This window comes from Salmo salar, chromosome ssa21 (genome assembly GCF_905237065.1).
Source record: "Salmo salar chromosome ssa21, Ssal_v3.1, whole genome shotgun sequence".
Taxonomy (NCBI): Eukaryota; Metazoa; Chordata; class Actinopteri; order Salmoniformes; family Salmonidae; genus Salmo; species Salmo salar.
Window position 1 is genome coordinate 47,613,368 of NC_059462.1, and position 12,896 is coordinate 47,626,263.

The 12,896-nt window shown below is 43.2% G+C and overlaps 1 protein-coding gene across 1 annotated transcript in view; it reads left to right on the plus strand.

Moving 5' to 3' along the window:
- The first annotated feature begins 480 nt into the window (after positions 1-480).
- The window catches only part of LOC106582433 (contactin-associated protein-like 5), a 169,075-nt gene continuing 156,659 nt past the window's right edge, over positions 481-12,896 (plus strand). Inside the window, exon 1 of the mRNA XM_045704848.1 lies at positions 481-834. Coding sequence (XP_045560804.1) covers positions 762-834 — 73 coding nt within the window. The 5' untranslated portion in view covers positions 481-761. The remainder of the gene's footprint in view (positions 835-12,896) is intronic.

Here is a 12,896-nt window from a genome sequence, read left to right on the forward strand (position 1 = left end):
GAATTGTACTGTAATTCCACCCCACAGAATACCATACCATAGCTTTGGAGCACCAAAAACCTTTTGACCGCTAGTGAGTGCATGGTATTGTTGTTTCTGGTAAAGAAGAGTTCCCCCCCTCCCTCTCCCCTCCCCAGTCCCACTCCCTCTCCCCTCCACAGTCCCTCTCCCCTCCGCACTCCCTGGCCCCCTCCCCAGTCCCTCTCCCCTCCCAGCCCCTCTCCAGTCCCTCTCCCCTCCCCAGTCCCTTTCACCTCCTCACTCCCTCTCCACTCCCCAGTCCCTCTCCCCAGTCCCTTTCCCCTCCCCACTCCCTCTCCCCTCCCCAGTCTCTCTCTCCACATTCCCGCACTCCTCCCCAGTCCCTCTGAAATATTTTGCAACCTTCAAAAACTGTCATAGCTAATGCAAAATATGTCAATCTTGCCATACCATTGCTAAATCGTGCAGAATGTGCAAAAATAAACTCAAATTGATTAAAGGCTTTTATGAGAGAGAGCTAGAGAGCGAGCGAGAGAGAGAAGGAAAGAGAGAGAGAGACGCACCGATGTGACGGAGCATTGGCAGCAGCAGAGTAAGCGCACTAGGAAAGGATGTTGTGCGCGCGCTGGCAGACCTGCCTCTTGATGGTTCTGTAGTTAAGAGGTAAAGTCGAAGCAGCTGGAATTATACCACACTGCACCGAGGCACCATCGGAGTTATTTTCACTCAAAGACTGAGGATATACAGAAGCCTGGATATCTGTGGCGAGCAAGGTGGAAATGTCATCTCTGGCCATCGCCTTCAACCTCACCGTGCTCGGCGTCCTCAGTACTGCGCTGGCGGCCAGCCACTGTAAGTAACTTGACAAAACTACAACATATATTGTAAAAAGAGAGTTGGTTCTGTTTTCTAAGTATGAATGGTCGTTTTTTTTTCTGGCAATCCTAAATCAGCAGAAATGTAAAAATGCCAAGTCCTCCGTCCCCAACATACTGTATGACTACTCACTCAGTCACACACGCTTCAGAGCGGTTTTGCATAACGCGCCTTTGTCTCTACAATTGCAGTGTATTTAAACTGATTATTCGTGCATGTGTGGACGACTTATCGATTGTTCAGATCAATTAATATCCTACGCTTCATGTTCTTGGGAGACATGTTGTGGAACATGCCATTTTGAATGGACATGACATGTGTCGCATAGATCCATCTTTCTCACGTTGTTAATGCACATTGTTCTGTATTAACGGATCTGTGGGCCTACATTCGAATTTAAGTTTTCAACAGCACTTTTCTACCTCTGGATTTGTGAAGCCTTTGCGAAAACGCAGCACTGTATCCGGTTACATAGGCAATTTTTGTTTTTTGTTGTAGGCTACGGTTTATTTTAGGGACCGCACTAGGGCACAATACATGTGCGCTATACCAACTACCTGTGATGTGAACCCAATTCGACTGGACGCCTATGCTGCCAGAGAAGCACATGCAGCATACCATGCTTGTCAAGCGAAAATACTGTATGTAGTCTACAATCGGTGTTAGAATGTCTCCGCTGTCACTAGAGGTCAGAATTAGCTTTGAACAGAGGATACAATTGATCATTTTGAAGTGGAATGATACAGTTCTGAACACTACTGTATGTTCTCAAAGCTAAGAAAAATATGACATTTTCCCTCATCTAAACAGTATAGTGTACAGTATGCCAGAACCTCATCTAAACAGCAGAGTGCAGTATGAAAGAGCCTCATCTAAACAGTATACTGTACAGCAGTATTTTCCAACTTCAGTCCTCAAGTACCCAAACAGCACATATTTTTGTTATGGCCCCGAACAAGCACATCTGATTCTACTTCATCATCAAGCCCTTGCTACAGCAAAAATGAGTACTGTTGGGGGTACTTGAGGACTGGAGTTGGAAAATACTGCTGTACAATATGACAGACGTCACCAAAGAGTTGTCAACATAAAGGTTCAGTATTCAGTAGATTAATATCAATTCAAAATTCATAGCTTATTTCAAACTTGATAAATAAACACAATTTTATTAGTAATCAATCTCTGATATTGATTTGGTTGCACTGGAGTTTTAAATCCCTTTACTGTTTCTGTGCAATTCTTTGAAACCTTGTTTCTAACAGGGAGTTGTTGTCTAAATGGCATTATTGAATGCATTATAACCTTGTTTAAGGTTAAGGCAAATACTGCTGTGTATTGGGCTTTGCTGCTAATGTTAGTGCCTGGCACCTGTTGGGTCTGTGACGTGGCACCCTTCCTCCTTTCTCCACCTACAGTAATGTGGTAAGTGACAGTCCAAAGCACCGCCACAACGCGTTATATTTTACAGCCAAGGCTGCAGCATAAGCAAACTCCTTTGTTGGCGACTCCTTCGTCCGCGTGTGCGATTGGCTGGTGAACAACACATGTGCGCAATTGGCTGGTGAATTGGCTTGGGAACGGTGGCTGGCTGGGAGAAGCTATACAGACACGCCTAGTTCCCAAATTGATGACGGCTGTCACGCAGCAAGAGTCAAGAGGAGTCAAACGAATTTGCTTCAGTCAGTCATCCTGATGAGCCCTTCCCAGCTAGCTAGTACAGTCAGCCATCCCGATGAGCCCTTCCCAGCTAGCTAGTTCAGTCAGCCATCCCGATGAGCCCTTCCCAGCTAGCTAGTTCAATCAGTCATCCTGATGAGCCCTTCCCAGCTAGCTAGTTCAGTCAGTCATCTTGATGAGCCCTTCCCAGCTAGCTAGTTCAGTCCGCCATCCCGATGAGCCCTTCCCTGCTAGCTAGTTCAGTCAGCCGTCCCGATGAGCCCTTCCCAGCTAGCTAGTTCAGTCAGTCGTCCTGATATGCCTTTCCCAGCTAGCTAGTTCAGTCAGTCATCTTGATGAGCCCTTCCCAGCTAGCTAGTTCAGTCAGTCATCTTGATGAGCCCTTCCCAGCTAGCTAGTTCAGTCAGTCATCTTGATGAGCCCTTCCCAGCTAGCTAGTTCAGTCAGTCGTCCTGATAAACCCTTCCCAGCTAGCTAGCTAAGGCTTGTAGCTAAAAAGTAGAAACTTCAGAGAGAATTTGAAACTTGGGAGAGTGTTGAATCATTCCATTTTTATCGGAGTAATTGTAATGTTTAATTTTTTTACAAAAATGTAGACGTTAATGCCATAGTTGTACATTTTGAGTGACTATCAGTACAATAAATGTGCTTTAGCTGTCACCTTGGCCTGAGATTGGCTACAATATCTAGCTACTTCCCTTTCCTTACTGGCCTGATATTGGCTACACTATCTAGCTACTTCCCTCTCCTTACTGGCCTGATATTGACTACACTATCTAGCTACTTTTCTCTCCATACTGCAGCAAGCGGGAGCAAAGCACACTGCCCTGTGTTGTTGTGTCCCCATTGAGCAGTAGACTGTATTGTGGTGAAACTCTCCCCATTGAGCAGTAGACTGTATCACAGTAAAACTCTCCCCATTGAGCACTAGACTGTATCACGGTGAAACTCTCCCCATTGAGCAGTAGACTGCATCATGGTGAAACTCTCCCCATTGAGCAGTAGACTGTATCGTGGTGAAACTCTCCCCATTGAGCAGTAGACTGTATCACGCTGACACCCAGATGAGTACCAATATTACACATTTTTTCTCGCGTAGGCCACTATCCTACTATCCAAAATATAATCAAGTGGGATGGAACAAATTGGCCACGTTAGCTACTGTCGGCGACACGTGACAGCCTAGTGCTGCCTGGTTTGAAGCAACTTGTCGGCAACCACCTTGATACAACACCGTTGTACTGGTCATTCACATTTATTTTGCACCGGCTTGTTGTTACGTTAGCTAATTGGTATGTGACCAATATGACTTTCTCCCTCGTCCATCGAAATAAACATCACTTTCTTTTACAAGTTTTAACTAGCGCCATGCTGCTGTTGTTGCCAGCTAGCCAGCATAAACTAGCTAGCTGGGATTGAAGGCATCATCATCAGCAGTTGACTGTCTCCCGTCAGACAGTAACTGTGTTGCTGTTGCTCTCCGTGGTGCTGGAAGGCATCCTGGTTGGGGGGGAAGAGAGAGAGAGAGCGAGACTACAGTGTTAGTGCCTCAGTTTGACCAGCCTGCTGCTCTCCTCTGTTAGGGTCAGTCTTATCAAGTGAAGCTTCTGTTGAACGGTCCTCCTCCCAGGCAGTGCTCTGGTCATTATGGGTCATTCTCACCATCCTTCACCCCAAATTTGAAACCTCAAAACTCAAGGAAAGGAATGAACTCAACTCAGCACAGAATGCTTAAAAGACTGATGGATCTGATATGAAAATGTCCATGTCTTGGTCAGTGCTTCTTACAGGGTGTTATACTTAGAGTAGGTTACACTTACAGGGTGTTATACTTACAGTAGATTATATTTACAGTAGATTATATTTACAGTAGATTATACTTACTTTAGATTATACTTACAGTAGGTTATACTTACAGTAGGTTATACTTACAGGGTGTTATACTTACAGGGTTTTATACTTACAGTAGGTTATACTTACAGGGTGTTATATTACAGGGTGTTATATTACAGGGTGTTATATTACAGTAGGTTATACTTACAGGGTGTTATATTACAGGGTGTTATATTACAGGGTGTTATATTACAGTAGGTTATACTTACAGGGTGTTATATTACAGTAAGTTATATTACAGGGTGTTATATTACAGTAGGTTATACTTACAGGGTGTTATACTTACAAGGTGTTATATTACAGGGTGTTATACTTACAGGGTGATATATTACAGGGTGTTATATTACAGGGTGTTATATTACAGTAGGTTATACTTACAGGGTGTTATATTACAGGGTGTTATATTTACAGTAGGTTATAACTACAGGGTGTTATACTTACAGGGTGTTATACTTACAGGGTGTTATGTTACAGGGTGTTATACTTACAGGGTGTTATATTACAGGGTGATATATTACAGGGTGTTATATTACAGGGTGTTATATTACAGGGTGTTATACTTACAGGGTGTTATATTACAGGGTGATACATTACAGGGTGTTATATTACAGGGTGTTATACTTACAGGGTGTTATATTACAGGGTGATATATTACAGGGTGTTATATTACAGGGTGTTATATTACAGGGTGTTATATTACAGGGTATCTAACAGATGACAAAAATAGCACACTTTCACTTTGCTGTTTACCCTTTTTCTGTGTGTGTGTGTGTGTGTGTGTGTGTGTGTGTGTGTGTGTGTGTGTGTGTGTGTGTGTGTGTGTGTGTGTGTGTGTGTGTGTGTGTGTGTGTGTGTGTGTGTGTGTGTGTGACTGACTGGTTGCATGCATGGGTACTGTTGGTATGCATTTGTGTGTGGCTATTTTAATTTCATGGCCTAACAGTTCAATGACCTCGTACATCAGTTGTGATAACTGCTGATCTTCTCATCCTGTAGTTAAAGGATTTGGTCTTGAGTCAACTATCTGCATCGGCCTGAAGCATGAAACGTGACATTTCCATTCAAGCACCTTTTGTTTTTAGCAATTAAGGATTTATAAGTAGCATAAGATGGTTTACTGTTAGTTTCTATATTTAGTTTATAAAGTTATAAATAGGTATAGAAAATGTCATAACATAACATAGACATAACATAGATAGTGATTTCCAGTAAAACACTTCTTCCACAATTAACCATTTGACCATGTGCACATACAGTACGGTCTGTTGATCTGCCAATCATTCATGCATTTTGGCTCGGAAGATTTGTTTTTCTTCCTCATGTTCATCGGAAGCCAAAAGATTCAGTGGTGGTTGTAATCCGTTACAGGAAAACAATTCCACCCAATGTCCGTGAAGTAATCCAATTTCCTCGACAGGTAAAGTCTGACCTTTCTTCTTACTTTTGTAGCACACTGTTTGGCCAACCTAGTGAAAAGGGTTAGGGGTTGGGGTTAGAGTTAGCCGTTAGGGTTAGGACTTAGGGTTAGGGTATACTGTTTGGCCAACCTAGTGAAAAGGGTTAGGGGTTGGGGTTAGAGTTAGCGGTTAGGGTTAGGACTTAGGGTTAGGGTATACTGTTTGGCCAACCTAGTGAAAAGGGTTAGGGGCTAGCGGTTAGGTTTAGGGTACACTCTTTGGCTAACCCAGGCAAAAGGGTTAGGAGTTAGGTTTAGGGGCAGGGGTTATGTTTAGGGTTAGGGTTCAGGGTTAGGTTTAGGGTTAGGTTAGGGGTTAGGTTTAGGTACACTCTTTGGCTAACCCAGTGAAAAGGGTTAGGGTTAGGTGTTAGGGTTAGGGGTTAGGGTACACTTTTTGGCTAACCTAGTGAAAGGGGTTAGGGTTAGGTATAGGGTTGGAGGTTAGGTTTAGGGGTTAGGGTTAGGTTTAGGGGTTAGGGGTTATGGGCTAGAGTTAGCGCTTAGGGTTAGGGGATACTGTTTGGCCAACCCAGTGAAAAGGGTTAGGGTTAGGGGTTAGAGTTAGTGGTTAGGGTACACTGTTTGGCCAACCTAGTGAAAAGGGTTAGGGTTAGGGTTATGGGTTGGGTTAAGGGTTAGGTTTTGCATTTGGGTATGGTCAAAAAGAGACTGATTTGTCTTGTGGTGCACAGGCCTATAGTTGTGTGCCCCTCCAATTTAAAGCAAAAAAAAATTCCACTTTGAAAATTCACTAGATTGCCTCCTAAGAACCTCACCAAAAGTGAGTAGGTTAATATTGTTTCTAAAATGATAGTCTGAGTGTTTATCTATAACCATGAAGTGACTAAGATATTAAAATATACAAGGGATCAAGGGATAGATGCTTAATATATAGTGCATATATATATATATATATATATATATATATATATATATATATATATATATAACAATAAACACATATATATATAAGTGGTTAGGTTAGGGGTTAGAGTTTGTTTTAGGTTTAGGGTACGCTGTTTGGCTAACCTAGTGAAAAGGGTTAGGTTTAGGGTGTAATTTTTTTGCCACTCAAATATCACATTAGACATGGCAAAATGTATAGAATTGCAAGAAAATGTGCTTTAAAACTGCAACATTTTCTTTGCGCCCAATGACAAAATGTGTAGAATTGCACGAAATAAGCTTAAACCCTAACCCAACAAGAGGGATGTAGACAGACAGACAGACAGACAGACAGACAGACAGACAGACAGACAGACAGACAGACAGACAGACAGACAGACAGACAGACAGACAGACAGACAGACAGACAGACAGACAGACAGACAGACAGACAGACAGACAGACAGACGTGTCTCTCTTACTGTGGTTGTGATAGAAGCAAGTTTATAATTTTGTGTAATGGGATTAATAGGGACTCTACATAAACTGTGTTGCTTTGGTATATTATTAGGATCCCCATTAGCTGTTGCAAAAGCAGCAGCTACTCTTCCTGGGGTCCACACAAAACATGAAACATAATACAGAACATCAATAGACAAGAACAGCTCAAGAACAGAACCTCATATATATATATATATATATATATATATATATATATATATATTTTAGAGGCACATGCAGCCTACATTTGAAGTCGGAAGTTTACATACACCTTAGCCAAATACATTTAAACTCAGTTTCACAATTCCTGACATTTAATCCTTGTAAAAATTCCCTGTTTTAGGTCAGTTAGGATCACCACTTCATTTTAAGAATGTGAAATGTCAGAATAATAGTAGAGAGAATGATTTATTTCAGCTTTTATTTCTTTCAACACATTCCCAGTGGGTCAGAAGTTTATATACACTCAATTAGTATTTGGTAGCATTGCCTTTAAATTGTTTAACTTGGGTCAAACGTTTCGGGTAGCCTTCCACAAGCTTCCCACAATAAGTTGGGGGAATTTTGGCCCATTCCTCCTGACAGAGCTGGTGGAAATGAAAATGGCGCCGGAAGAAATGGCAGCAGTTTTACGGGCGCACAACCAATTGTGCTATTAAGTTATTTGTAACTTATTTTGTACATAATGTTTCTGCTACCGTATCTTATGGCAAAAAAGAGCTTTTGGATATCAGGACAGCAATCACTCACCTCGGATTAGACGAAGATTTTTTTCTTCAACAAACAAGACGCACAAGACATCCTCCAAACACCCGGCAGGGCCGACATTCACGTTGTTTGCAAGAGGAAGCGAGACAGGTACAAAGGACAAAGAGCCGGATGCCTGGTCAGGACCTGGAAAAGGCGAGTGGGAAAGCTGTTGTTACCGTCAATACTACTCGCCAACGTGCAATCATTGGACAATAAACAAGATGAGGTACGATCACGAATATCCTACCAACGGGACATCAAAAACTGTAATATCCTATGTTTCACGGAATTGTGGCTGAATGACGACATGGATATTCAGCAAGCGGGATACACGCTGCACCGGCAAGATAGAACAGCACACTCCGGTTAGACGGGGGACGGGGGGGGGTCTGTGCATATTTGTAAACAGCTGGTGCACGAAATCTAAGGAAGTCTCTAGATTTTGCTCACCTGAAGGAGAGTATATTGTGATAAATTGCAGGCCACACTACTTGCCTAGAGAATTTTCAGCTATACTTTTCGTAGCTGTTTATTTACCACCACAGACAGATGCTGGCACTAAGACTGCACTCAGTCAGCTGTATAAGGAAATAAGCAAACAGGAAACAACTCACCCAGAGGCGGCGCGCCTAGTGGCCGGAGACATTAATGCAGGGAAAGTTAAATCAGTTCTACCAAATTTCCATCAACATGTTAAATGTGCAACCAGAGGGAAAAAAAATTCTAGATCACCTGTACTCCACACACAGAGACCTGTACAAAGCTCTCCCTCGCCCTCCATTTGGTAAATCCGACCACAACTCTATCCTCCTGATTCCTGCTTACAAGAAAAAATTAAAGCAGGAAGCACCAGTGACTCAGTCTATAAAAAAGTGGTCAGATGAAGCAGATGCTAAACTACAGGATTGTTTTGCTATCACAGACTGGAACATGTTCCGGGATTCTTCCGATGGCATTGAGGAGTACACCAATTCAGCCACTGGCTTTATCAATAAGTGCGTCGAGGACGTCGTCCCCACAGTGATTCTTCGTACATTCCCCAACAGAAGCCATGGATGACAGGCAACATTCACACTGAGCTAAATGTTAGAGCTGCCGCTTTCAAGGTGCGGGACTCTAACCCGGAAGCTTACAAGAAATCCTGGTATGCCATGCGACGAACCATCAAACAGGCAAAACGTCAATACAGGGCTAAGATTGAATCGTACAACACCGGCTCCGATGCTCGTCTTATGTGGCAGGGCTTGCAAACTATTACAGACTACAAAGGGAAGCACAGCCGCGAGCTGCCCAGTAACACGAGCCTACCAGACGAGCTAAATCACTTCTATGCTCGCGTCCAGGCAAGCAACACTGAGGCATGCATGAGAGCATCAGCTGTTCCTGGCGACTGTGTGATCACACTCTCCGTAGCCAACGTGAGTAAGACCTTTAAACAGGTCAACATACACAAGGCTGCGGGGCCAGATGGATTACCAAGACATGTGCTCCGGGCATGTGCTTACCAACTGGCAGGTGTCTTAACTGACATTATCAACATGTCCCTGATTAAGTCTGTAATACCAACATGTTTCAAGCAGACCACCATAGTCCCTGTGCCCAAGAACACAAAGGCAACCTGCCTAAATGACTACAGACCCGTAGCACTCACGTCTGTAGCCATGAAGTGCTTTGAAAGGTTGGTAATGGCTCACATCAACACCATTATCCCAGAAACCCTAGACCCACTCCAATTTGCATACCAGGTGGTGTCAGAGGAAGGCCCAAAACATTGTCAAAGACCCCAGACACCCCAGTCATAGACTGTTCTCTCTACTACCGCATGGCAAGCGGTACCGGAGTGCCAAGTCTAGGACAAAAAGGCATCTCAACAGTTTTTACCCCCAAGCCATAAGACTCCTGAACAGGTAATCAAATGGCTACCAGGACTATTTGCATTTTGTGCCACCCCCCAACCCCTCTTTTTACGTTGCTGCTACTCTCTGTTTATCATATATGCATTATCACTTTAACTATACATTCATGTACATACTACCTCAATTGGGCCGACCAACCAGTGCTCCCGCACAGTGGCTAACCGGGCTATCTGCATTGTGTCCCACCCACCATCCGCCAACCCCTCTTTTAGGCTACTGCTACAGCTGTTCATCATATATGCATAGTCACTTTAACCATATCTACATGTACATACTACCTCAATCAGCCTGACTAACCGGTGTCTATGTAGCTTTGCTACTTTTATAGCCTCGCTACTATATATAGCCTGTCATTTTACTGTTGTTTTATTTCGTATCCTACCTATTGTTCACCTAATAGCTTTTTTGCACTATTGGTTAGAGCCTGTAAGTAAGCATTTCATTTTAAGGTCTACACCTGTTGTATTCGGCGCACGTGACAAATAAACTTTGATTTGAACTGAGTCAGGGTTGTAGGCCTCCTTGCTCGCAGACACTTTTTCAGTTCTGCCCACAAATGTTCTTTAGGATTGAGGTCAGGGCTTTGTGATGGCCACTCCAACACCTTGACTTTGTTGTCCTTAAGCCATTTTGCCACAACTTTGGAAGTATGCTTGGGGTCATTGTCCATTTGGAAGACCCATTTGCGACCATGATTTAACTTCCTGACTGATGTCTTGAGATTTTGCCTCAATATATCCACATAATTTTCCGTCCTCATGATGTCATCTATTTTGTGAAGTGCACCAGTCCCTCCTGCAGCAAAGAACCCCCACAACATGATGCTGCCACCCCCGTGCTTCACGGTTGGGATGGTGTTCTTCGGCTTGCAAGCCTCCCCCTTTTTCCTCCAAACATAACAATGGTCATTATTGCCAAACAGTTATTTTTTTGTTTCATCAGACCAGAGGATATTTCTCCAAAAAGTATGATGTTTGTCCCCATGTGCAGTTGCAAACCAATGTCTGGCTTTTTTATGGCGATTTTGGAGCAGTGGCTTCTTCCTTGCTGAGTGGCCAATCAGGTTATGTCAAATCAAATCAAATCAAATGTATTTATATAGCCCTTCGTACATCAGCTGATATCTCAAACTGCTGTACAGAAACCCAGCCTAAAACCCCAAACAGCAAGCAATGCATGTGAAAGAAGCATGGTGGCTAGGAAAAACTCCCTAGGAAAAACTCCCTAGAAAGGCCAAAAACCTAGGAAGAAACCTAGAGAGGAACCAGGCTATGAGGGGTGGCCAGTCCTCTTCTGGCTGTGCAGGGTGGATATTATAACAGAACATGGTCAAGATGTTAAAATGTTCATAAATGACCAGCATGGTCAAATAATAATAATCATAGTAGTTGTCGAGGGTGCAACAAGCACGTCCGGTGAACAGGTCAGGGTTCCATAGCCGCAGGCAGAATAGTTGAAATTGGAGCAGCAGCATGGCCAGGTGGACTGGGGACAGCAAGGAGTCATCATGCCAGGTAGTCCTGAGGCATGGTCCTAGGGCTCAGGTCCTCCGAGAGAAAGACAGAAAGAGAGAAAGAGAGAATTAGAGGGAGCATATTTAAATTCACACAGGACACCGGATAAGACAAGAGAAATACTCCAGATGTAACAGACTGACCCTAGCCCCCCGACACATAAAATACTGCAGCATAAATCGTTTTACTCTGGATATAGATACTTTTGTACCTGTTTCCTCCAGCATCTTCACAAGGTCCTTTGCTGTTGTTCTGGGATTGATTTGCACTTTTCGCACCAAAGTACGTTAATCTCTAGGAGACAGAACGCGTCTCCTTCCTGAGCGGTATGAAGGCTGCGCCGTCCCATGGTGTTTATACTTGCATACTATTGTTTGTACAGATGAATGTGGTACCTTCAGGCATTTGGAAATTGCTCCCAAGGATGAACCAGACTTGTGGAGGTCTACAATTTTTTTTCTGAGGTCTTGGCTGATTTCTATTGCTTTTCCCATGATATCAAGCAAAGAGGCACTGAGTTTGAAGGTAGGCCTTGAAATATATCCCCACGTACACCTCCAATTGACTCAAATGAGCAAATCAGAAGCTTTGAAAGCCATGATGTTATTTTCTGGATTTTCCAAGCTGTTTAAAGGCACAGTCATCTTAGTGTAAGTAAACATCTGACCCACTGTCATTGTGCTACAGTGAATTATAAGTGAAGTAATTTCACTGTAAACAATTGTTGGAAAAATGACTTATGTCATGCACAAAGTAGATGTCCTAACCGACTTGCCCAAACTATAGTTTGTTAACCTGTTAGGGCTAGGGGGCAGTATTGACACGGCCGGATAAAAAATGTACCCGATTTAATCTGGTTACTACTCCTGCCCAGTAACTAGAATATGCATATAATTATTGGCTTTGGATAGAAAACACCCTAAAGTTTCTAAAACTGTTTGAATGGTGTCTGTGAGTATAACAGAACTCAAATGGCAGGCCAAAACCTGAGAAGATTCCATGCAGGAAGTGGCCTGTCTGACAACTTGTGTTTCATCTTGGCTCTTTTTATTGAAGACTGAGGATCTTTGCTCTAACATGACACTTCCTACGGCTCCCATAGGCTCTCAGAGCCCGGGAAAAAGCTGAACGATATCGAGGCAGCCTCTGGCTGAAACACATTATCGCTTTTGGCAAGTGGCCGATCAGAGTACTATGGGCTTAGGCGCATGCCCGAGTCGACCCCATGCTTTATTTTCTTTCGTCTGTTTACCTAAACGCAGATTCCCGGTCGGAATATTATCGCTTTTTTATGAGAAAAATTGCATAAAAATTTATTTTAACCTCTCTAGGCTAGGCGGGACGAATTCGTCCCACCTACGTAACAGCCACGGCTATCCTGTGGCGCGATTTTCAAAACCTTAAAAATCCTATTACTTCAATTTCTCAAACATATGACTATTT